This window comes from Hetaerina americana, unplaced genomic scaffold (assembly GCF_022747635.1).
Source record: "Hetaerina americana unplaced genomic scaffold, ioHetAmer1.1.p SCAF_8, whole genome shotgun sequence".
In the NCBI taxonomy this organism is placed as follows: domain Eukaryota; kingdom Metazoa; phylum Arthropoda; class Insecta; order Odonata; family Calopterygidae; genus Hetaerina; species Hetaerina americana.
In genome coordinates, this window is record NW_027287427.1 from 11,673,953 (window position 1) to 11,696,865 (window position 22,913).

General features: G+C 37.8%; 1 protein-coding gene across 1 annotated transcript; it reads left to right on the forward strand.

Moving 5' to 3' along the window:
* Positions 1 to 14,302: 14,302 nt before the first annotated feature.
* osk (oskar) lies at positions 14,303 to 22,473 on the forward strand. Its single transcript, XM_071596901.1, has 7 exons — positions 14,303 to 14,573; positions 15,154 to 15,241; positions 15,317 to 15,444; positions 15,541 to 15,739; positions 16,423 to 16,501; positions 16,573 to 16,719; positions 22,286 to 22,473. The coding sequence occupies exons 1-6, from the start codon at positions 14,538 to 14,540 to the stop codon at positions 16,676 to 16,678; spliced, it is 636 nt and encodes a 211-aa protein (XP_071453002.1). The 5' UTR covers positions 14,303 to 14,537; the 3' UTR covers positions 16,679 to 16,719; positions 22,286 to 22,473.
* Positions 22,474 to 22,913: the final 440 nt, after the last annotated feature.

Below are 22,913 nucleotides of genomic sequence, written 5' to 3' on the forward strand. Positions count from 1 at the left end.
TTAATACTCTTCTTAAAACCCAACCAAAGGCAGACTCACTATTGGTAAATGCTGTTCTGCCCATTGACTGGCCAAAAATTATTGGTAGCATTCTTTTGATACTCTCCTATAGTTATTTACGTGTACTATACATTCTGAATCACTGGTACAGATTTCATTTTATTATTGAGGTGAGTTAACCATAAGTTTTCATCCCCCAATCTTCAGTCCAACTTTCATTATTGTGCCACTACACATCCTTTTGTACACAATTCATATTTAGGTTGCCCTATACCCGACTAAATTTTTGTGATGAATAAAAAAAAATTAATGTCAGTCACGAGAGTGTGTTGTAGAAACTTTGTATGGCTTGTAGAAAAATGTGAGAAAGAAACATGCTACTCCACTTAAAGTTAGGCCACATTGAAACTGCTTAGTAAGTATCTGGGATCTTGGGGAAAAAGCGAAGAATTAGATATGGTTTGGAGAAAATCAACTAGATCTGTTGAAAATACAGCAGTGTCATGAGTGTGCTAAAGGATTTAACCTGGGAGCCTCTTGACACTTAAAGAGAGTAGGCAAGACTAGGACTTTACAGGGCATCTGATTTTTCTTTTGGCACATGAGGTTATTATAGTGTCAAATTATATTGGTAGATTTGACCACCATTATAAAATAAAAGACATATTGTTGCTGACAGGCTCAGATGCTCATATTTTATTCAGTTGTAATGAAGTCAAATCCATGAACTTGATTACATTTCCTCTAAAATAAAAATTTAATGATTGAGTCAAACGCAGCAATTGTTTTATGGTGTATGTGTAGAAATGTTAGTGCACGTGAGCTTATATAGAATCAAATGTGTATATGAATTATTATTTGTCCATTTACGGTTGGTGCCATAAGATCCCTCACCACAAGCCTTTTTTGGGTATTGTGCATTTGTACCAAAGCTCCTGTGAAATACATTCAATGGGCAGCATTCTAAACTCATTCCCCTGGACCAAAATCAGTGCTGCACATGATGTATAGTGTCTGTGTGAATGAGTAGAATGATATTTTTTCACTGATGAGGATGGCTGGAGTAGGTCGATTTTTGGTGGGAGGTCATGGGGAAGCTACGAGATTTGCACCAGTTGTTTGTGGGCTATTACATCTACATAATACCCCGCAAGCCGCCGCAAGGGCATGTGGCAGGGGGTGTTAGGTCACCAACCATTATAGTGCATATTGCTGCTAGACCAGGCCCCTGGTTTAGGATTGGATCACTTATGATGCCATGTTCCATGAAGCAATGATTTTTTGTGTTAAGCTTGGAAAATCAGGTTTGTAGATTATAACCACATTTAAGCAATGTCCTAAGGAATAGTTTTACACTGATACATGTACCCTTCAAAACCCATTGTGTTAGTTTCAATTTTCAAAGTGGACTTCCTTTAATTTATTGCTGCAGAAAACTTAAACAGAATAACAGATATTTAAAACTAAAAATAGTAAAGATATTCCTTGATTTTACGAGTAGCCTTGATTCACACTAATGTACTCCATATTTTCACAACATTTGAAATGGAAAATGGAGTATGATGGATACAAAGATATGATATAATTAAAAAAATATAAGCTCTTTGAATTTAACATTTACTTTAATAACTTCACATACATATCAAATTATATTTCATGCAAATTATATACATATCACTTGTTGGCAGAGAAGATGACAGGTACCCAAACATTATACAACACAATAAACATTTGATTCTCCAGCTGTTAACCTTCCAGGCAACTGAGAAGTGGGGATTAAGAGATAAGGTTTTTAGGATTCCCATTTACTGTCTTTGAATCCATTAGATTGGAAGGGGTGAAGAAGGAAGGTGTGGTTTTGTTCAGGTTAAGGTGCTTGAGGATATGAATGGGGAGATAAGCAAGGGAAAGAAAGGAAGAGGTGGATTTTCTCTTTCAAACTCCATTGTATCCCAGTGGTGGAAGTAGTTGAAATGAAGCTGGTGCCGAATGAATGTAGAGATTAGTTGAGGGGCAGAGATGAAGGGATCTAGAGAGAGTGTTTTGAACATATAGTATGAGACTTGAGTTGTGTGATATTTAGGTTAGGATTCATGAATGTCATGATAGCAAGGTCACATGTTCAGAACTCTGTGGATGGCCCAAATGATGGTAGAGAAATAAGTTTTGGAGATGGAAATAGTTTTCAAAGACTATTTAGTTTGTCTGGGTAGGGGAAGTGATGGTCAAGGATATTACTATTGGTGGTTGTTGAAGTAAGGCGTTGGTAGATTTTCCATCAGTAAAATAGTGGTCAAACTATAATAGATAAACTATGTTCAGGATGATGCATGTGTGATTCAAATTTCGTAAGGGATTCATGTTCTTGGACCGTTGAATGGATGGGGTAATCTACAGTTGTCAACCCTAAGGCTGATAGATGGCCCAACTGCGTTTCATAGAAGTCCGACGGTGTGTGAAATTCACTCATCAGGATAGAGGGGTCAGTTCCTTTCTCTGTGCTGCCAATGAATTCCCTGCAAGATCTGGTATCCAAAAAATCACACTGTTCAGGTGAAGTTGAGGGTACCCCGTGACGTCATCCGGAATCGAATCCGATCTCTCTGGTCAGTGGGCAAGTATTGTACACCCTGGATTATCACTTTCCCTTCAAAATGGGATATTTTAATGATTTAAACTTTAAGTGGGTCTAGTAGACTAGTAGTGAGGGAACATAAATCTGCGGGCAGGGGGAGAAAGAGGAAACGGGGAGGACCGTGAAAATCGGTAGGCGAAGACAACATGCATTTATGTCCATAGGGTCCGTCCGTGAATTACTTCAGCAAGGTTATTTACGGCAAAGATCTGCGAGTAATGAACCCTCTCCTCCCCAACGCACGTCTTCATCGGCGCTATCATTAAGATATTAAATGGCCGTCTGGTCCATAGCCCAATGCTATAGCCGCTCTACCACAACCTCACTCTAAATTAATTTCGCCTTGGTTACAAGGCGAAAAATCGTGTTTACAGCGTGGTTTGTGACAACGCTGTCGGTTGCTGGTCCGAAGAGTCGAGTCGGTTTTCTGTGTGGTCACAGCTGTTGAGGAGGTCGGTTAAGTTCGGTAGGCGTTGGTAACTAACTGTAGGCCTCTTGGTAATGACGTTGGTATCGCTTTTTTTTCCCTGCACTACCCACCCCCATTTCATCCTATGCCACCTGACCGCACTCCTCCTTTAACCTGCGTCACTCAGTAAAATAATATTTTTATTTACGGTGGTTTCCGTCGCCTTCGTCGTAGTGAGGATACGAATATATTGATTTTGTAAAATTTAATTTTTCCACTTAGAAAAATCTCATAGCGATGCTACCTTCCCCTTGAAGGGAGGGACCAGGAAACCATCCGCGTGAACTCATAACGAGTCCATGACCACAGACTAAGAAAGGCTCTTTTCTCTCAGCTGTAAGGGATCCCTCCCTTGTCATGAATTGTGCAAGTGGGTGGATATACATTCTCCTGTCGGTGGCCTTGGGGGAATAAAGAAGGGAGGTCGACGCCGTAGTATTTGCAAAAAATGCCATCAGCTTTCTCCGCTTGAATTAAGTAGGCCATAAAGAGAGCTCAGACGTGCACTTAGAGAAGGGCGGTTGTGAAAATCACATGAGGCAAAATATAAAAACTCTCCATAGTGCGCCCTTGAAAACGAGGAAATTCCATTCCCTGATGCAAACACCAGTTGATTCCGGCAGCGTGACTCGCATTTTGGGGTTTCCAGAGAAGAGAGATCCCATTTTTGACTTGTCCTTCGCGGGTCATGAGAGGGCAATTCCTTGCTCCCGATAAATAATAAAAAGCGCCTCCATATCTTTGGGAATAATTAATTTTTCAGCGTTAAGTCTCAAGTTTTGGTTTCATCTGTGCATAAAGACGCTTAAATTTTGTCAGTGCCTAGTATCGAATTTCGAAGCAGTTATTCCCTAAATGCACGTCGGGTTCTGTTTGGCGGCTAAAATTAAACATAGGGTTACTATAAATTATATAGCTTCTTAAATCACAGACGTCATTTTCGTGAAGATGACGCAACCTCCTTCGTTGGCCTTCAACCATCAAACCACTCTTGTGGGAACCGCTATGGTGTTCATTACCCGTCTGGGGTCGCCTAGTGTGTTGCGAGAGGATATTCGAGCATTGTGGCACTGATTTAGATTAGAGTATAGGCCAGTTTGTTGAAGAAACTGTGTCTATAAGAGATGTCTTTGTTAAAAAATTAACTTAGAATGATCGGAGTGTTCAGAGCTAGTGATGTAAACAAAGGGTAAAATATAGTGAGTGATATTGTATCGGATATTCAAAATTATTAAGGGTTAGATTTTTATTAGAAAATGTTCCCCGTTTAATATTCAAGCGGGCTTAATGTCCCAGTAACAATTCCTGTATTAGTAGTTTACAGCCGAAGTTAAAAAAATAAATTAACTGAATATTAGCGCCTAATTCAAAGTACAGATGCTGCGGTTATTATTGTAACTGAAAGCTGGATATCCGCTGAAATCGCTGACAGTGAAATTTGTCCAAAATAATCTTCCATTTACAAAAATGGTAGAGTTAAAAGAAACGAGGGGGGATGATGTTTTAGTAAAAATCTCGTGCGCAAGCTGAGCTGAGATGATTTCTGTAACTGTTAGAAAATGTTTACTCAATTGTTTGTATTTTGTTGGGATAGCCGAAGAAATATATCGGTGTGTCGTACATCTTATTTTAGTACCCTGCAAGCCATCGCTAGGGTGTGTGGCAGGGGGTGAATACACGCAAGATTAATATTGACCCGAATATGACCCTGCCGCGGTCGGACTATGTTATTCTGATCCCTTATTGTTCGTGGAAAAAATTAAATCTAAACTATCTGTTCTCAAATTGATCTCTCTAATTTTATTGGCGTGATCTCTCCTACCGTAGTACGATGGGGGTAATAATACATTAACTGAATCACTGCTAAAGAAACCTTCAAAATTAAAAGATAATTTTGGTTACGCCACAAAGTTTATCTGTACAACGTTTTACAAATCTAGCTCCTCTACGCGATTCAATTCGGCAGTTAATCCAACTTCGCGAGGATCCTATATACTTGCAGCACAGTCTTAATTAGGCCTAACCAGCGAAAGATGACATTCCTCTTTGACCTTTTCATCGCATTTACCCAGTACTCCTTATATAGTACATGTCCAAACAAAACCTACCTTAAGCGATAGAATACAAATGATGATATATGCATATTTGAAGTGACATCTGTCTGGTGCCCTAACAACTCCCGCCGCGCGCTCTTGCGGCGGCTTGCGAGGCATTACATAGATGTTCAAATCCTAATATTCAGGGCCATAAGTTTGCCCACTCTTTTATTTCTTCGAGTACGAGCGGGGAAAATGTTCAGCGTTTGGCCGTTTTCGATGCATCACTAAGTGCTTATACCCCACAAGTCAATCAATGCCGAATATATATAGTATAAAGCGAAGATAATTAAATAAAGTTACATGGCATCATATACATTCTTTGAAATTCCTAACAAGTTAACTAACCATAAGAGATATTTCATTTTGATGCATCATGCCTTTTTGAATGTAGAGTAACCCCCTGCCACGCACCCTGGTCGTGGGTTGTAGGGTACAAGATATAATATAGTGGTAAACCACTAGGAGCATTTTACTGCCGCCGTAATCTTACTTTATAGTGCATGCAGACGGAGGTGAAATGTGAATAGAAAATATGATTTATGAATAGCTGATATTAAGAAAATAGTGATTATTGCATTATTTCAGTCATTACTTGTAAAGAAAGATGTTGATTCTCCTTTAACATCAAAGAAAACATTGCTAAAATGCCACAACACTGGTGAAAATTTCGCTCTACAATTATTTAATATTTATTAACCGGCTAAGTTAGTTTATAATGTTTGATTAATATCACAATGCGCATTCTGATATCACTAAAATTATAAAAAAAAACCATTTGAAATAGTTCCAAAGAAACTGCGGGAGATGCCACAACAGTAACTTTTAACGGAGTCATCCGCTAATGTACATTTTAATGCAACAGTTTCAGAGCGTAAAAATCATTTGCCTTGACTGGGATTCGAGCCCAGATCCCTCAATATCCGGTCGAGTGCTTTAGCGAGTTAAGCTATCGAGACGTCCTCTTAAACTCTGAGGCGAATGATTTTTACACTCTGAAACTGTTACATTTGAAATAGTGTCATTTACAGTATAAATTCCTAATTGAAGTGATCGTTAAATATTGGTGGTTAAAAATTCTTTCGTCAAACCCCAATGAACTTTATTCTTTTTTTTTAGGTAGGATGCCCATTTGATATCTTAATGATATCGCCGTAAATGACGTAATATGAGTGAAATGGGGTCTTAACTGGCGGATCTTAACTGAGGGGATGCGGAAATGGCCTTACCCAATGTACATACATGGACTTAAATGTTTTTTTTCTACACCTACCATTTGTATTTCTAAGCTCCGCCCCACGTCTTCCCTCTCGCTTCCATCCTGCGGATTTATGCTCCTTGGCTACGAGACTAACCCTGTCTGCTCTCTTCGAGAATCAAGAGACTCCCACCCTATCTCCTCAAGCATACCCGTGACGCTTACTCTCTTCTCGAAGCAACTGTGACAGAGCCGGATTTTCTCTCAACTTTATCAAAATCTTTCTCCCATGGATCCCGAATATTTGCCGCGTACCCTCAATGTGGCCTAACTAAAGAGAAGTAAGGGGGGTGAGTAAACAGTGGCCTGCTTATCGATGTCATCCATACTGATGGCGTCAATCATTCGTATTCCAACATACGTTGGTCGTTTGGGCCATGAGTATAAAACTCTAGAAATGGACGTCTGAACTGGCAGATTAAAGGACTCCTTCCCACGGACAGTCGAGGACCGTAACTGTAGTGTTGGAGCTAACGAGAATGCCATTTGTCACACGAGCGTAGAGGAAATTAATAGTTTAACTTAAATGCATGCTTTTTAAACTGATCTCCTATGTTTTGTTGGCAAATCCCACCCCGCATGGCCGATTGGGACTGAAATATATCTATTGTAGTGCATATTAAAATACCCCCTAGCCGTTTTTATTGTATTTTCCATCTCCCTCTTCCGTCCCGCGGTCCTCTACCTACGACAGGGTGCCACATTTCCTACCTGTGGAATGGCCTTTCCTACCTGTGGCATGGGTTTATAGAATCTTCCCCTTCGTGCTCTGCAGTTCTGCTTGACCTCTCGTAGTATGGTGGTGGTCTATCGTACATGCGGTTGTGGTTTATTCTGATTTTTCATATTTAATATACCTAAAAACTTCTTAACAGCGTAAAATTAGCACTTGTTTAAAACTCAATTTTCTGTATATACTAGTGTATTAGTAGTATGTGTGTGCCACCATGCATGAATCTATTCAGGGATTTGAAGTGGACGTTTTTTCCCTTTTCCTAACCCTTTAAACGCCCTCCCACTCCCTCATCCCTTGCCCTTAACACATGGTGCTTGCGCCCCATGCCACACAACTTTTTGCTGAATCGCGAGGTATTTGTGTAGCTGTAGATGAGTAGAAGTAACACCTCTCACTTACTTTCTCAGTAAATTTCCGCCTTTAAATTAAATTAATAAAAGCCCGTCGAAATTAAAGAAATTAATTAAAATCCTGTCGAAAGAAATCTAGATTCTTTGAGGCTAACCCCAAAGGCCTTCCTGAATGTCTTCTTTCATCAGCTGGCATACGCCTCGTAAAATCCTGGGAATCACAAATGGGTCACCGAACTCTTCCGAGTTCGTCCCCCGCGAAGCCCTGCGGAAAACCTTGATAAGTGATCACCAGGGGAACCGTCTAATTCCCCTCACTGATACCCAATTCCCATCCCCTCTCATTCCCTAGCACTCTACGGTTCGCAATTCTTCACCCCACCAGTCGATGGAGTCGATTGCTACAATTCCCTTTGTAACGTATTCCGAACAACGGAAGGGATCATTAGCAAACCGCGTGTGCTCATTTCTCTTTTTCAGCTCAAGCGTGACATGTGTCCCGCTTTCATTTTTACTCCTTGCTTAAAACAGCTAACCAGAGTTCTCCATCAGCCTTTCTATTTCATTTCATTTTTTATTACTGCTTCGCCCCGCACATACCCATTGGCCTGTCGTGTCGGCAGGAACATTGCCATGGAATTAACCATTTTACTCTTAATCCTACTCTTTTCACGAAGTACTCGTAAACATCATTTCTTTAGTCTCCTAAAATAACGAGTTTTAACATCTCTGAAGCATCACAGTAAGGAAAAATTCAAATAATATCTCATGGGGATTTATTCATTTATTTAAACCCAACGTACGTATTCCATGCTTGATATCACGTATTTTTTGAACTGGTGAAACTGAAAAAACGCCCCCCTCGTAGGATTAGTTATGAGATTTTTAAAAGGATTCAAAACACACTAACCGTCTCCTTACTTTCGGGAAATTATTTCCGGGAAGAAGAAAGTCTGTGGTCAATAAATTTTCGCGGGTAGGGCAAAAAATGAAGTCTCGGGTAAATATATACATATAACGCACTCACCACCTTTCAGGTAGCATTCCACTCTTGCAGGATGGGCAATTTGGCCTATGTAGATGGCACTGTAATCATTAAAACTTCACTCATTTATGCCACTATTGCTAAGTTTATCCTCTATGTCTTTGGTTGTGTTGATAAAGAATTTCAAGTTAAGGGATTCAATAATAATAAGAAAACGACCCTCGTTAAAATTCTAACGACCTTATTGTGAAGGGAACATTATCATGCATTGGCAGTAAATTACCGAAGTCGCAGAATATCACCTCCTTGTTCAAAGCACAGCGCAGATATGATTATTGGGACAGGAAGCTGGTCATCCACAGATATGGCCGACGGTGAAATTTTCCCAAAAACCTTTTCCGTTTACAGAAATGACAGAGCAATTAGAACCGGAGGCGGTGTGTTTATTGCAGTAAATAATTCTTGCGTCAGCAGGACTGAGGTCATTCCAGGCAATGTTTTGAAAAGCATTTGGTGCTCAAGAAAAAGTCCTGAATGCCAAATAACATACGTATGCGCATTTTACAGGCCGTCGGTCGACAAAGATAATTCATTACTAGAATTTGATCAACAAATCAAAGGTTTGCTATCCCAACCAAATGTTCGCGACGTTATATTCGTTTGAGATTTCGAAGTTTTGGGAGTTTAGGTCGTTAATACATAAAAAGGAGAGTACATAAGGGAAACTGTTAAATTTCCCTGCGGCATTCCTGAAGTTGCCTCTCAATAAGGAACTCAAGCCATTAATAACTACTTTATGGGTATGGTATGATAAGAAATTCCTAATACAGTTAGGCACTCTCTCGTTAATACCTTAATGCCTTAATTAGTGTATCCATTTCTCGTGAGAGACATTGTCGTATGCTTTCGTGAAATCTAAAAATAAACTCCACTTGAGCATTCCCTTTCTGCGATTTCAAGACATCAAGTGCAGTTCATCAGCTGTTTCGTGTGCTTTCGTTGTTTTTGCCGCAGTACTTTTTCCAGGGTGCTTTTACGAAGCGAGTTTTCTAACCGCGGGAGACATACTTGAGCGTACCCACGAGTAACAGCTGGAGAAACGTTTTGTACGTTCGACCGTTTCTTCATCAGTTGCTCGTGCGTACGTTCAAACACGTTTCCCGCCATTTTACTGTCATTGCGATATGTAAGAAGTCCCAGAGCTCCTTCTTACGTATCTCTATGGCCTGAACCAGGCAAGGAGCAACTCCTTTCTGGTTCAAAAGAATGATGGGGATATGACCACTCCTTCCAACTGTTCCCGAAGTCCTAAACGTTAATGTTTCATGACTGAAAATCAACGGATTAACGCGTAGTTGGTGTAAAATCGATCGCATTATTACAAAGAAAATAAATATTTTATGAATTTTATACAATTTCTGGAAATTTCAAAAACCAATTTTTAGAATTTACAGCTCCATTTTTTAGCCATCGAAATACGGAGGCTTGTCTAACTGCTTTGCAATTATCCGCGGAAGAGAAGGTCATGGTTCGTCATTTCTATACCTCGAAAAATGGAAATAACATGATCAAGCTGCCGTAGCTGAAGGGATAAAGGAAGGTGACGCATAGGATCGCTCAGGATTGGTATGGTGACGTGAAATAAGGGGAAAACCCAATACCACAGCAGGGAGGTCGATAAGAATTAATGGTGAACAAGGAAAGTGTTTTCGGGGCCGTTTGGAAAAGATTTTTTGTTACATTCCGCTGGTCACATGAGCGGAACCACGGCCGTATAAACTCCTATGATCAAAGCGAAGTAAATAGGAGGCAACTTAAGTGAATAATACGTCGTATTACTGGAAATTTGAAGGCAGATGAACAGTTACAGGATTGATGTAATGGAAGGAACTAATTATAAAGTAAGGATATTGCACTATTCCGGAAAAGTTTTATTTTGTGGAAAAGTGCTCAATCCTTACTTTATTTTTATCAGTTCATGTATAATTTTGATAATTTTTCAATGGTAATAACTGCCTGCAAATCTCCTCCGTGGAACGGAATTTGCATTAACCTTTTAAGTCACGTAATACGGGACATAAATGGAAACCGCCATTGAGTTACTTCTTAAATGAAGTGAGACAAGGTTATATATGTAACTTGTATTTAAGCCTCATTCATGAAGAATACTTTGTCTTTAAAGAGTTTTGCAACTCTTTTAATTCCTGGTATCGCCGAGGTGATTTCAATTATGGAATTTCCTTGTAAATATTAGTTTTTAGAAACGTGTTGAAACCGAAATTAGCTAATTATTTACTGATTCATCCGAATGTTAAAAGGAAACCCCAATCAAAACTTTTTGGACAGTCATTACAAATTAAAGAAACGAATTCCTTGCGACATGGTAGAATATGTCGACGCCTGTCATTTCAGTATACGTGGCTTGTGCAATAAATTCGCGAACTGGTGCAATCTGGCGGCCATGAAGCGGACTACAGCCCCGTCCACTAGCAGCGCTAGTTGCTTTAGACCCAATGAACGGTCTGTGCTTGGCGGATCGTCGAGCTGTGCGTATGGTGCCAGTTATGTTAGTTTCCGTCATCTTTGTTTTTACTGTTTATCGGCAATGAAAAATGACGAAATCACGGAGCAACATCAAGTTTTTGGTGGAGTACGGCAAAAGTTATCGAGAAATTACTGAAATGTTGACAGCTGTTTACGGTGATAATGCTCTGAGGAAAACGTACGTTTTCAAGTGGATTAAGCGTTTTAAGGATGGCCAACAAGACGCCACTGATGATGCAAGGCCGGGACGACCTTCAACCACCTCCTGTGTTGACGAAAACATTGATCGTGTGCGGTCCCTTATCCTTACCGATCGTCAAAAAAGTGTCCGATTGATAGCTGATGAACTGAATTTAGGAAAATCAACAGTTAATGCAATTGTAACCGAACCTGACGAATAGATCCTTCACCATGACAATGCACCTGCACATTCAGCATTGATTGTTCGCCAGTTTCTGGCAAAAAAAATTCAATCGCCATCCTTGATAATCCTCCTTATTCGCCAGGTCTCGCCCCCTGCGACTTTTCCCTATTCCCTAAATGCAGAAATGTGATGAGGGGACATCACTGGGAAGATATGGACACATAAAAGCAGAAAACGACGAAAAAAAATCAAAAAACCTAACTGCCAAGAGGATTTCCAAGGATGCGTTAAACAGTGGGGGAGAAGATGGAATATGTGCATAGCATCTAATGGAGAGTTCTTTGAATGGGACAAAGTCGAAGAAGACTAAATTTTGTAAAATAAAGATTTTATGGCCTCAGTTTGCGTATTAATTGGACAGACTTTGTATGTACTTTGCGTCCTGGATAAACGTCTTAGACCGCCAGGTCTCTAGCGAGTGGGATATTCGAGCACTACAGGGCTTTTTTAGAATAAAGAGTAGGTCAAAAAATGGGTCTCTAAATTTTTATTTGCCAAATTATTTAGTTCCAAATGAAGTAAGGGTCAGTGCTATAAATCACACAATAGTTCATTTAACGCAACTCAGATAGCATCGAAAGGAAATTTTTTTTAATAAATTCAATATTAATAAGAAAACGACCCTCGTTAAAATTCTAACGACCTTATTGTCAAGGAAACATTATCATGCATTGGCAGAAAATTACCGAAGTCGCAGAATATCACCAGCTTGTTCAAAGCACAGCGCAGATATGATTATTGAGGCAGGAAGCTAGCGGGCTATCCAGAGATATGGCCGACGGTGGAATTTTCCCAAAAAGCTTTTCCGTTTACAGAAATGACAGAGCAATTAGAACCGGGGGCGGTGTCTTTATTGCAGTTAATAATTCTTGCGTCAGCAGGACGGAGGTAATTCCAGGTAATGGTTTGAAAAGCGTTTGGTGCTCAAGAAAATGTCCTGAATTCCTAATAATATACGTATGCGCATTTTACAGGCCTTCGGTCGACAAAGATAATTCAATACTAGAATTAGATCAACAAATCAAAGGTTTGTTATCCCAACAAAATGTTCGTGACGTTATAATCGTTGGAGATTTCGAAGTTTCAGCTATTGATTTGAGCGCATATAGTTTTAAAACGGGGGGAAAAGACAAAGATACCTGTGAGTCGCTACTGAATTCCTTTACATTGATTTCCCTGATAGAGATGACGCTAATTTCAACTCGCTAGCAACGAACATGCAAAAAAATCTTAAATAAATAAACAATTAAGAGAAACAGTGACCTCGGAGCAGTAAATATGCTCTCTATGGAGTCTGAAATAAAAAAACGTTAAGGATAATTCATTTGATTAAAAAAGGGGGCTATAAAGGCTTTAAATTACCGTTACAGAGCCAATTTTCAAGCGCTAAGGAATATAATAATAATAACGGAAACACTGAGGACACGTAGAATCACTTCCTTGAGATCACGCGCTCAGCAGTTAACAAGCTCATTCCCAGTAAATTTATAAAAGATAACGCGGGACCTAGATGGTACCTACGACGCGGATGTTAGAAAAGCATTGCGACATCAATGGCTATTTCACACCAAGATGAAACATATTAGGGATGCTATCCCTGGCGACAAAAGAATTGAGATCACTTATGTTTACAAGATATCTAGGGCGAACGCCATGAGGAAATTTCGGAAAGCGTTAAGTCAATTCTAAAGGAACATATAAGCGGATAATTTGAAAGAGAATTCGAAAACATTCTGGTGGTACGTGAGAGAGGTTCATGGAAATAAGTCAACAGTTAATTCACTGTAAAGGATCACAAGGTTCCCCGAGATTTGAAAAACGGCTAACGCAATACGGATATTTAAAAACGGAGATTGGGAGGAACCGAGTAATTATAAGCCTATTTCCATCACATCCATTTCATGCGTGGCCTTTTTATTTATATACCCTGCAAGCCACCGATAGGGTGTGTGGCAGGGGTTGAATGCACACCAGAAGAATTTTACCCGAACATGATCCTACCATGGTCGATATTATGATCCCCTATCGTTCAGGAAAAAAAGGCATCTTAAATTTATCTGTTCTACACTTAATCTCTCCAATTTTACTTGCATGATCTCTCCTACCGTAGTACGATGGGGGTAATAATACATTTTCAACATCACTGATAAATATTAGAAGAGCCAGGCTGAGAATCACTCACGGAGCAAAGGTTAAATTACAGATTAAATCTCTAGCTTAAATTGGATGGGCGTCTCTTTAGCAGTGATGTTGAAAATGTATTATTACCCCCATTGTACTACGGTAGGAGAGATGTCAATAAATTGAGAGAGATTAAGGGTAGAAAGAGATAGATTTAAGATCCAAGATTTTTTCCTAGAACGATAAGGCTGCCCAACGGCGCCAGGGCGGGACAGTATCACGGGTGGGAATTATCCTTGTGTAAAACAACCACATGCCCTAGTGGTCGCTTGCAGGGTACTAAAATATTTTTAAAAAATATTAATTATTGTGATGTACTGCTCAGTTTTTCTTAATAATGCTTTACAAATCTAGCACCTCTTCGCTGCATGCAATGTATTCTACATTCAATCCATTTTCATTAGATATATTTGCAGCATATTCAAAATGAGGCCTAACTGGCGAAAGATGGCATTACGCTCTAGGCCCTTTATCACATGTCCTTATTAATCTTTAAATAAATCCTAATTTTTAATTTTTTAATAATTTTCCAATATTTTTTTCTTATAGTAACTGGACTGCTCTACCTTTTCTGGGGTATTTCTTTGAAGATTCTGCCGACCAATGAGCTGCCACCAAGTCGAACATGATTCAACCACCTTGTGAAGTATTGACAGCTGATGAAATGCTTGTGTCAATATAAGTCGGATAGATTGTATTGGGAAAGTTTTCTCCGGCGAATTGTTTATATTGTTGTGTCGCTATCCTAGTGCCTCAGTAACTCTGTAGTATAAACCGTAGATCATAGTCCTTATCACCTGTTGATGACGTAGACTTTAATTTTGTTTACTTTAAGAATATATTTCATTTTGTGATAAAGATGAATTTACATGGAGGGAATTCTTTGACGATGGCGGTAAGTTTAAATTTAGCCGTAGTTTATTTCTGTGAAACTTTACATCTGTAATCTTTGATTTACGGAAACATGCTTTGTGTTGCGCTTTTGTTCTTAAATGTGTACATGCCCTTAAATGCAAGCAAGTACTTTGAAGTCCCTGTCCAGTTTATTTTTAATCTGATTCGATTTCGTCGTAGGATTACAAGTAGGAATAGAAATTACGGTTTCACAAATGAAAGTTCATAATTGTCCCATGGCAGTGTGTAGTCTTTCTGGAAGTATTTATTTTTGCAATTAAGCCCTTCATTTGCCCTTACACATCTGGATATGATGACAAAAATGTTCATTCTGGTGGTTTAAAATCGATCTTAGTTATGACAAACGCTGTGTTAATATTAAATAATTAGTTATAAAAGCCATAGGTCGCGATTCACTGTTTTTAACTAGAAAAAATAAGTCACAATGCTAACCATAGATGCTTTCACAAAGCTGATCACGATGCTTGAAAAAATCACCATTTTACAACATTTAAGAGAAACTTCTATATCTCCCATCCTAAAGGGACACACCTATCTGATTTAATCTGATGTTTTTGCAGATTCGGCCGATGATATTTGGACATCAACTACTGGGTGATTCACACATGCTGAATGTAGCAGAGATGTTAGGATATCAGTTGGATTGGAGTGAGTTGCATCAATAGAGGTTCGCAAATTCTCCAATATTGATATGACAATTTGAATCTATGAATTCAATTTCAGTTCAACCAGACAGTATTGGACTATGTATATCTGGGCAGACCATAATAGGACTTAGGAGGAGGTTGCAGAATACTTTGGAAATCAATGAAAAAGTAATACTCATGATTGGGAACAATGAATTTCAAAGAGTAGGTACTAGTTCATAAAAGTTTGTTGTATTTCCTCAAAAGGATTAGTGATGATGAGTTTCATTATGCCAAACATTGTCTCTCTTGACATTTAAGGGATTGGATCAAGAAACAATCAAGATGAACTTTTTGCATCTAGTTGAATACCTCTTGGGCCGAGTTAGGAAGTTAGTGATATTAACAACTGTACCCTCACCAGAAATGATTGATGGTGAGGCTTACAGGATAACATCAATGGGTTTCAACAGATGGATTCTCTCTGTGAATTGGTGGGACCTAATGCAGCTAAGCCAACGTAAGGATGAATTCATGTCTGATGCTTATTGTTATATGTAGTACCTTATCTTATTTATCGTTATTAACGAATAACCCTTTTTACAAAGAGAAAGACAGATGCAGTTACTAATTGAGCTAATCATAAAGACCTTATTACAATGATATGTTATAAGAACATTAACATCATTCATCATTGTTATGGTAAATATAACATAAATGTACATACTTCTTGTTGATAATTTATGTATAATGTGTGATTAAAGAATAATTTCGATTTGCAATACATGGGCATTTTAAGATGGATATATACATATGTATGTGTTTTTATATATGACAGGTGATATTTGTAAAAAATAATTGTTAAAACATGTAGCAACATGGTATGCAATTAATGTAAATTATTGTTATTATGTGGGTCACGGTAGTCTATGGGATAGAGCATTGGACTACTGACCGGATTCCCGGGCAAGGCACTCTGGGCACCCGCTCATCCACCTAAGCTATGTGAATTTTTGGGTACCAGATCTTCCTGGGAAACCATAACTGGCACAGGGAAAGAAACTGGGCCCCCTACCCTGATATGTGAAATTCACATGCTGTTGGGCTTAGTACTGGGTGAACTCTACCATCACCTACCAAACCAACCTTCGGGTTGATTACTGTGTTTATGGTTTTTTTTTAATTTTTATTATTTACATGCAGCAGGAAGAATAGCAGTTGTAGATGTGTCATCACAGTTTGTAAATTACCATGATGGCATTCTGGAAGAATATTTCCAACCGTAAGTTTAGTGAGAGTATTTTCAGTATCATAATATAAGACTTGCAATTAATAAGGCATTTCTTTCTGCAGGTCAAATAAATACAATACTAATGCACCTGATGGTCTGAGCCTGAATAAATATGGAATACAACTTCTATTGGATACACTTGAAAAGAATTCTCATTCATTGTATTAAACGCAGCAAATACATGTTTGTCCTCCATTCTTTAATTCATGGTAATATTTAGATTTCGTATTAACATGGTATATTTTAATAAGTTTTGTATTTTTATAGAGAGTATATTCAATAAAAGATATCGTGCTGCTATCATTTGTTTTTTTTAAAAGTTGTGATTTTTAGAATGCCAAATTCTAAATGAAAAATCACATATTCAATTATATAAATCACGATTCGACTTAACTTTGTGGAAATCTATTATCACTGAAGTAAAAATAACAATGCATCTTTACACTAAATTTTCCAAATTGGGTGGAAAGATTGATTGTTATTTTTACTTCAGTGTTGAAAAGCCACTTTTAAAACTATACTATCATTGTGACATTTATATTATCATATATGTATTTTAGGTAAATTTAAAGTATGAGAATATTTTGAGATACTTAAAATCCTGTCTAAGTTATCTCATTATATAGGAGAGCAAAAATTACTTTGAAATGGAAATTAAAATAAAATGTTAAATCAATTTATTAAGTCGGACGACTCAAGTTTTTTTCTCCTGTGGTTTTATGTGATGGATATAATTTTTGTGATGTATATACAATATGTGGACCCTGCATTTTAATCATTTTCTCGCATATATATCCCAGATTAGTCTCTTTGTCCTCATAAGGAAAAGAAAATTGGAATGTCCCATTTATTCAAGTAAAAATATAGAACTGGCCCTTTAAATGTATTAACTATAATAAAAACCATTTCGAAGACCTCAGCACTGAATGAAGTAGTTGATCTAAGAATGTGCTAGCTTAATTGTTCAAAACTGATGTACAATCTAAATCAAATTTTCTAGAGATCTGCCCATGGCACCGAGAAAGATTGACATCTTTTAAGTGTAAACACTATGAATCTTAAGAAAAATGGTATTAAATGCCCAGGGGTAATTTGCTAATTTTTACTTGTTATTAATTTTTTACCTGCCTTTTATTTCAGTCAATTTCAGCTTCATTTAACATGGCATCTTAAAATTTGACAAACTACAAATAAATTAAAAGTGGTTCCTACAGGTGATTAGACTCTCTGCATGTTACAAAACATTGACATAGTCATGAAGAGCTAAAGGGCAACAGTTGCTCACTCAACCTCCAAAGTTCAACTCCTTGTATACTGCTCAGAACCATGGGCTCATATCTTAATACTTACGCAATTATATAGAAACGAGAATTGTCTGGTGCTTAAGAGAGACCTTCTTAATGACAAAATACTATGTTTGTATTCACGTGATTCTTAAAATAAGGAAATTTGAATTAATATTTTAGTAAAAAGTACAAAAGGTACCTGGATTCATTAAGTATTATATAAAGTAAGGCTACAAGAGGTTATTAAAAAAAAGAAAATATTACCAATCTCTCCCTTGCAAGAGAAACAATTTGATGACTAAACCTTGGTTCAAAGATCAAATGCAGGTACACATGGAAAATGCAGAGTGAAACAGAGGTGCCAGTTATATTATATAATAGTTTGTTAAGATTTTGAAACTGCAATCAACTCGCACGCCTCACCAGGTGAGGATGCAGATTTAATCATAATTTAGTAGTTACATTATGCAGTGTAAAATTCAATTGCTGATGCCGGAGGCAACGGGGTAATGTCCTCGTCTGCCATTCCAAGGGTCGCCGGTCTGATTCCGCCTGGGTGGGTTTCCCTCCACCTAGGGCTTGGGTGTTTGTAAATGTGACCATTGCTATCATTGATAATAATCTGATGTTAAGGCCAAAATGTGCTATTTTTGGACTAATGCTAAATAAATAAATAAAGACAAGAGGAGAAGGAGAGTGCTGAAGTTGAATATTTAATGACAGTAAAAATGATGGAGTACCAAGGCAAACTTAACGCGTATTTGGGGATTAGGAAATAAAAATAATTGAGGAAATTTGGGTGGATCTTAAGGAGAGGATTACTTATAGGAGGCAGTAGGGTCTCCGTTTTGAACTTTGGGTTATTCCTCTGAATGCCCCAGCTACATCCATGCTGTGTAATGTTTTGAGTACTATATTTTTCTGGGAAATTCTGCAGAAATAGGGAGGGGGGGGGGGAGAACTCGATCCCTATAACTTGTGAATTCCGAACACCATAAGAGTATAGTTTGATTTGAGCTCTGAACTCACCTATCGAAACAATAGTAAGGTTTTTTGCCATGGTATCTTAACTACTGTGATTGTTATTATTATAAAGTATCATCCCTGCTTGCTAGCTCCATTTTAATACAACACTACTCTTTCTCTAACTTTGACATCACCTTTCAAATTACTTACCTGAAATGTTTGCTCAAGTATTACTGTGATATAATAGCTCTAAAAAATCTCCTGGAGAAATCAGGATTTTGTGGTAGCTAATGTACTTGCTTCCCACCGTGAGGGCCCAGGTTTGAATCCCAGGTGCGGAAGATAAATTTCGGTGGTATCCTGATCCTTACTTGAACCGCTTTGTGGAGAGCACTTTGAGTGAGTACACTGTCTGTCAGATGGGACGTTAAGCTGTCGATCCCTTAGTGCATTTGATAATACTGGGCTAATGATGATGCTGGGTTTCTGCCCACCCTTACCCATCCATCCATAGAGGTGCCAATGACTTCAGCTGTCAGTTGCCTCCCCTTAAACTACTACTACTCTTCCGCAAAATGAAAAATTATTCCCATCTTGAAAATAAATAACTGACAGATAGGCACATAGGCATATCCATGGTTAATTCTTTAGTATGACTATAAAAGTCTTTTTTTATCAAGGATATTCTCTTAAGAGTAGCTTTAGTCTCTTAACTAAATATTGCATTTGCATTTTTATTTTTCTGTTTTCTTGAACTGGAATTAAAGTGACTGATCCGGAATTCTCCCTAAAGAAGCTAACTGTAATTCATTTGAGTTCTATTCATTTTCTGTTGTGGCTAATTAACTCTTTCAAGGAAGGGGCTAACTTGGACAAATTCAGGATTTTTTACCCTGGACACAATTCCATCACAAACCCAAATTTTCCATAAAAGATCCTTTCGAAAGTATTCCATTTAGATCTTTACTGTGCAAAATCAATTTGAAGGATGCCTTTTGGCAAATCTCTATTAACCTGGTTCATCGCCTCTTTCATGGTGAACATTGGTGGAAAATATAACTTTAAAAATAGAATGCCCATGGGGCATGCCTTGGCACCCACCATTATGCAGGGATGGGCTAGGGTGGTGACTGGGGAAATTTACTCCAACTTTAAGATACAAATGATGACATACCGTAATAATTGACCTGTAATGTTCCCTGAAAAAGAATGAATTTGTATAAATGAAATTATATATTTTCTGAATTATCAATTAGGAATTATCATTAGTTATAACAAAAGTGCCCTTCAGGCTACACATTGCATTAAATACTTAGCAGGAAAATTAAATACAATTACCAATACCCTCTAAATAACCAATAAATCATTGGCACAAATAAATTCAACCTCAAAACATATAAATCAAAAATGGCAAAGTGATATCCCAAAAGTTAATGGGTTAATTTCTTGATGTTCTTATCCATTACAGTCCCCATATTTTATCATAAAGAATATGCATACTTTATTATAACAAAAATCATGGTCGCTGACGTGAATAACTAGCAAAAAAAAGTCCAATAGCTAATTTAAGATAATCATTCAAGCGGCCCCCCCTTTTCTGTGACAGGTGACTGATGATGGTTTGCCTGTTGAATTTAAGATACTTCTAAATTGATATTGAAAACATCTACAAGAAATTGAAATACATAATGTGCTTCTATGAGATTTTATTTCTGATCAACATTAACCCATGCCTTTAATCATTGTTTTTTAATGTTCCATTTATGTCATAATGAGCCAATCAAGAGAGTATTGTATAGGCTTTTAATTTTAAATTTAGAATACTGTAATTATTTCAAAGGGTTTTTTTATCTCTTTTCACCAACTTATCTCGCTTTTTGAGTATATGCTTCCATAGAAAGGCATCACATTAGACATAATATTCTTTAAAAAATTTTTGAATTCAGCGTGCTGATATTCCTTTCAAGTAAATCAAAATAATGCATATGCATTCCGTTTCCTAACCTGCCTACCTTGCCTTTTCTTTTTGAATTGTTAGCTGCACTTCATTACAGCTAAATTGTGATGAGTCTGTTATATGCTCTCGGGAACCTGTGCAAAAAGATCACCCAGAACCTTAATCTTTGTCTAACCACAGTTATAATCTAACTGATGCCATTTAGAGTGACCCAGCATTTTCCATGCATACTATCATCTTTTGGGATGTCTTAACCAAGTGTTGGTGATGATTAACCCATGTCTCATGCCGAAGTAAATTTCTCTCTCCCCGCACACATTCCACCTACCTGAACCATAATAGCATACCTCAAATCCATCTTTTACTTTCCCTGCTGTTGCATCTTAATCCCCTATCACTATTAAATGCTTCCTTCTAGGAAAATCCACAATTATCCCTCTAACTGATCGTATACCTTAACGATTTCTTCCTCCTTATGATTAAGGTGACTTGTATAACTGAAGAATGACCAAGTTCGTTGGTTCTACTTTTGAATTACCTGGGCCAATTTCTATCTGTTACTTGCTCTTTGTTGACTATTTTTACTGAATAGTCCTTTCTATCTTTTGATTGAATATTATGGCAACCCCTTGTTGACTCTGGTCCCCTCAATAGTAATTTACTCTGTAGCTATTACTTCAGTAATCGCCGTAATCCTTCCATCTCCCCTCCAAGGTGTGCAAGCATAAATCACAGAAATGGAATATGCTCACCCCATTGAATACCTAGGCATTACCCTCACTCAGGACCTCTCCTGGGGAGAATTCTGAATGCTGCATAGCCACATGAGGGTAGGGGGATTGTGACCAAACAAAGAGATGATAAGAGTCACCACGAGAGAGTAATTGAATGCTATCCAGGGATATGCCAGTGGAATACACAGTCCATTGAATGGCACACAGTTGAGTCGTTATAATTTTTCCAAGGCGGGATTGGCAATCCTGCTTCACTTGTGCCTTCACCTCTCCTCTGACCCTCCATCCAACCCACCCTCCCCATTATGCACAAGGTGCCATTCCCTTATGTAATACACTAAAAGAATATTAAGGATATATTTCGGTTTATACTACATACTGAGGAATTATGGTTGCCAACACATGTTATTGAGTTCCTGATGGAATTTTCCTTATAGCAATTTATCGCTCACTTAATTGGAACTTGCAAAGTATTTTCCAGGTCGCAAGAAATTAGCATCATCATTAGGTTCATTTTTTAACATGTTTGTCATCGACATTTAATTGTATATTCATGGACTTACAATGAGACCGAAGGATTGATTCACTAAATGGTCAAACAGTGGCTCATTTAATGATGCCTGTGCGTTTCTGGAGGGGCACGCATTTAAATGGTTTGCTTGTGGTCTTGTAATTAGCTGTATTTACACTCGGCAATCAAGCTTTTGGCAAGGAAGGGAGCAGTTAACTACAGGGCTCCAGTTTGCTCCAGTGCAAAGCCCTGTGAAGATGCAAGTAATGCGCACTTTTGGAATCGAAATTGACTAACAATTACATCCGCCTCCTTTTCCAGGTCTCACAAGTTCTTTGAGAGCTGGTTTGGGCCTTGGATCGGGTCAGGATCAAAGTGGATGAAAATATTGCTCTGCCCGAGTTCATGTAAGCGGCAAGGACATATCATCCAGGTGCTCTGAAGAAGATTTATTGTAGTATGCGGTGACAGGTATTCCTTTTTGGCAAGGTTTAGAAGTGAAGTGGCTGTATTTTAGTGGCTTTCTAATGCCAACTTTAAAATTTTTTTTAACAATGGACTAATACATTACTTTGAAGTCAGTTTTATTATCTAGAAATATTAAATAAAGTTGGGATTGATATGAATTTTAAGAGACAACTATTTAAATATGTAGTATATACCAAATGAAGTGAGGTAATGTAGATTTTCTGTATAGATGGGAGTAGGAATTCAATCAGTTTTATGACACATAAGGTGTGTTTGATGATTCAAATAAGCTTTTTTTGAGAGTATAAAGTAACCCATGTTCAAACCATCACATATTTAGAAATACAATGCAAAAAATATACAAATAAGCTCAATTTTCAACATCTCAATGATGCAGGAATGTTGATATATAATTATGCATTAAAAAAGTTAATTTTCAGATTTCATTATTATTTGAGCATAATTTTCGGATGGAAATTGA

What these genes read in the sequence shown, in the direction of transcription:
- osk (XM_071596901.1), top strand. Translation starts at nt 14,538, where the DNA reads ATGAATTTACATGGAGGGAATTCTTTGACGATGGCG. An exon ending in GGAACAATGAATTTCAAAGA is followed by an intron (nt 15,445 to 15,540) that starts GTAGGTACTAGT and finishes TTGACATTTAAG; the next exon opens with GGATTGGATCAAGAAACAAT. An exon ending in CCTAATGCAGCTAAGCCAAC is followed by an intron (nt 15,740 to 16,422) that starts GTAAGGATGAAT and finishes ATTTACATGCAG; the next exon opens with CAGGAAGAATAGCAGTTGTA.